The 1,656-nt window shown below is 40.5% G+C and overlaps 1 protein-coding gene across 1 annotated transcript; it reads left to right on the forward strand.

Moving 5' to 3' along the window:
• Positions 1-268: 268 nt before the first annotated feature.
• On the forward strand, positions 269-1,346 carry LOC127137497 (U11/U12 small nuclear ribonucleoprotein 31 kDa protein). The gene is made up of 2 exons (XM_051063957.1): positions 269-596; positions 736-1,346. Exons 1-2 carry the CDS (start codon positions 269-271, stop codon positions 1,344-1,346), a joined length of 939 nt encoding a protein of 312 aa, XP_050919914.1.
• The last annotated feature ends 310 nt before the right edge of the window (positions 1,347-1,656 follow it).

Here is a 1,656-nt window from a genome sequence, read left to right on the forward strand (position 1 = left end):
TCTATTCTATTTTTGCTAAATTTCAATAACTTTATTTATCTTAAGATATTAAAATATAATCTAAAATAATATAATAAAATTGTATATCTAACGAACTAGAAATTTTTGTCTTAAAAAATCTAGCATCATACTAACAAAAAATTATTAAAATTTATATATGCAGATGGGTGGCTGACTAATTAAATAAAAAAATATTAAAACATAATAATTTTTAGTTTTATGCTATCTTTACAAGTACTCTGGCGGTGACCAATTTGTCCATTTACATATGGATAGTACTGCTTATAAAAAAATAAGAATGGATAACACCATATATAAAACCAATCCAAAATATCCGGATCCATGTCCAGATCCGCTTGGAGTTTCGCTTCACTTCTCTAGGGTTTCTCAAACGCATTATAGAATCTCTCCACTCTCAGATTTCCTCTATAGATTAAAGAAGCATCGGAGAACTAAATCCGTTGCCGGAAACCGAACGCCGTTGCCGGAAACAAAAAACCTGAACCGAAAAAAATGTCAAGCAAGAAGAAACAGAAACGAAAACACAGCGACAGCGATGAAGACGACGACGTTTTCTACTACCGCTATTGCGCTTCGTCACAACCCCCAACACCACCACCGGCACCACATCCAGTAATCAACCCCAATCAAAACCGAACAACAAAGGATCATCAATAGGAGGAACATGTGAACCCTTAGCACCATCAAAATCGACGCTATACGTTTCTAATCTAGATTACTCCCTAACAAACTCCGATCTCCATACGCTCTTCTCTACTTTCGGCCGCATCGCGTGTGTAACCGTTCTCAAAGACCGTCACACGCGCCTACGCCGCGGTGTCGCGTTTGTCCAATTTGTTTCTCGTAATGACGCCCAACGCGCCGTGGCGGAGATGAATAAGAAGATTCTCAATGGAAGGACTCTAACTGCTTCTATTGCTGCTGATAATGGACGTGCTCCGGAGTTTATTCGGAAGTGCATGTACAATACTGAGACTGCTTTGTGTTATGAGTGTGGGGGGCATGGTCATTTGTCGTATGAGTGTCCTAAGAATCAGTTGGGGCCGAGGCCGCGGCTTCAGCCTAAGAAGCCGCGACGGGGATTTAGTGGGCTGAGGGATAGGGATGGGGAGGAGGAAGGTGATGAGGAGGAGGAGGAGGGTGGTCAGATTGCTGCGGAGCAGTTTGACGATAATTGGGCTTCTGTTGTGGATGACGAAGCGGGTGAAAGGTTGCTGGGGAGAAACAGAAATGATGATGAGGGTTTGGACAACAACAAGACGAAGAAGAAAGGGAAGAAAGCTGGGTATTTCAGGGATGAGAGTGATCATGACGATGATGATTGATCATGACTATGTAGCATTGACACTTCAGATTGAAGGTGTGTGTTTGGTATTCCACATTACCGCATTATTCAACTAGTCCTGCGTGTCGTGTCTATATATGTGCCAGTGTTTCATAGATCTAAATGGCAATTTTTTGTTTTTATCAAGATATGGTGTAATTGATGAAATTGTTTATATGTTGTTGGCTTGGTTGGATGTGTTTATGGTTTTGATCACAAGCACATGTTAGTTATTAGTTATTGTGGTAGTAATTAGTGATAGTGGCAGTGAATTGGTGATGAGCATTTTTGTGTATTCCATATTTTCATAG

This window comes from Lathyrus oleraceus, chromosome 4, assembly GCF_024323335.1.
Source record: "Lathyrus oleraceus cultivar Zhongwan6 chromosome 4, CAAS_Psat_ZW6_1.0, whole genome shotgun sequence".
In the NCBI taxonomy this organism is placed as follows: Eukaryota; Viridiplantae; Streptophyta; class Magnoliopsida; order Fabales; family Fabaceae; genus Lathyrus; species Lathyrus oleraceus.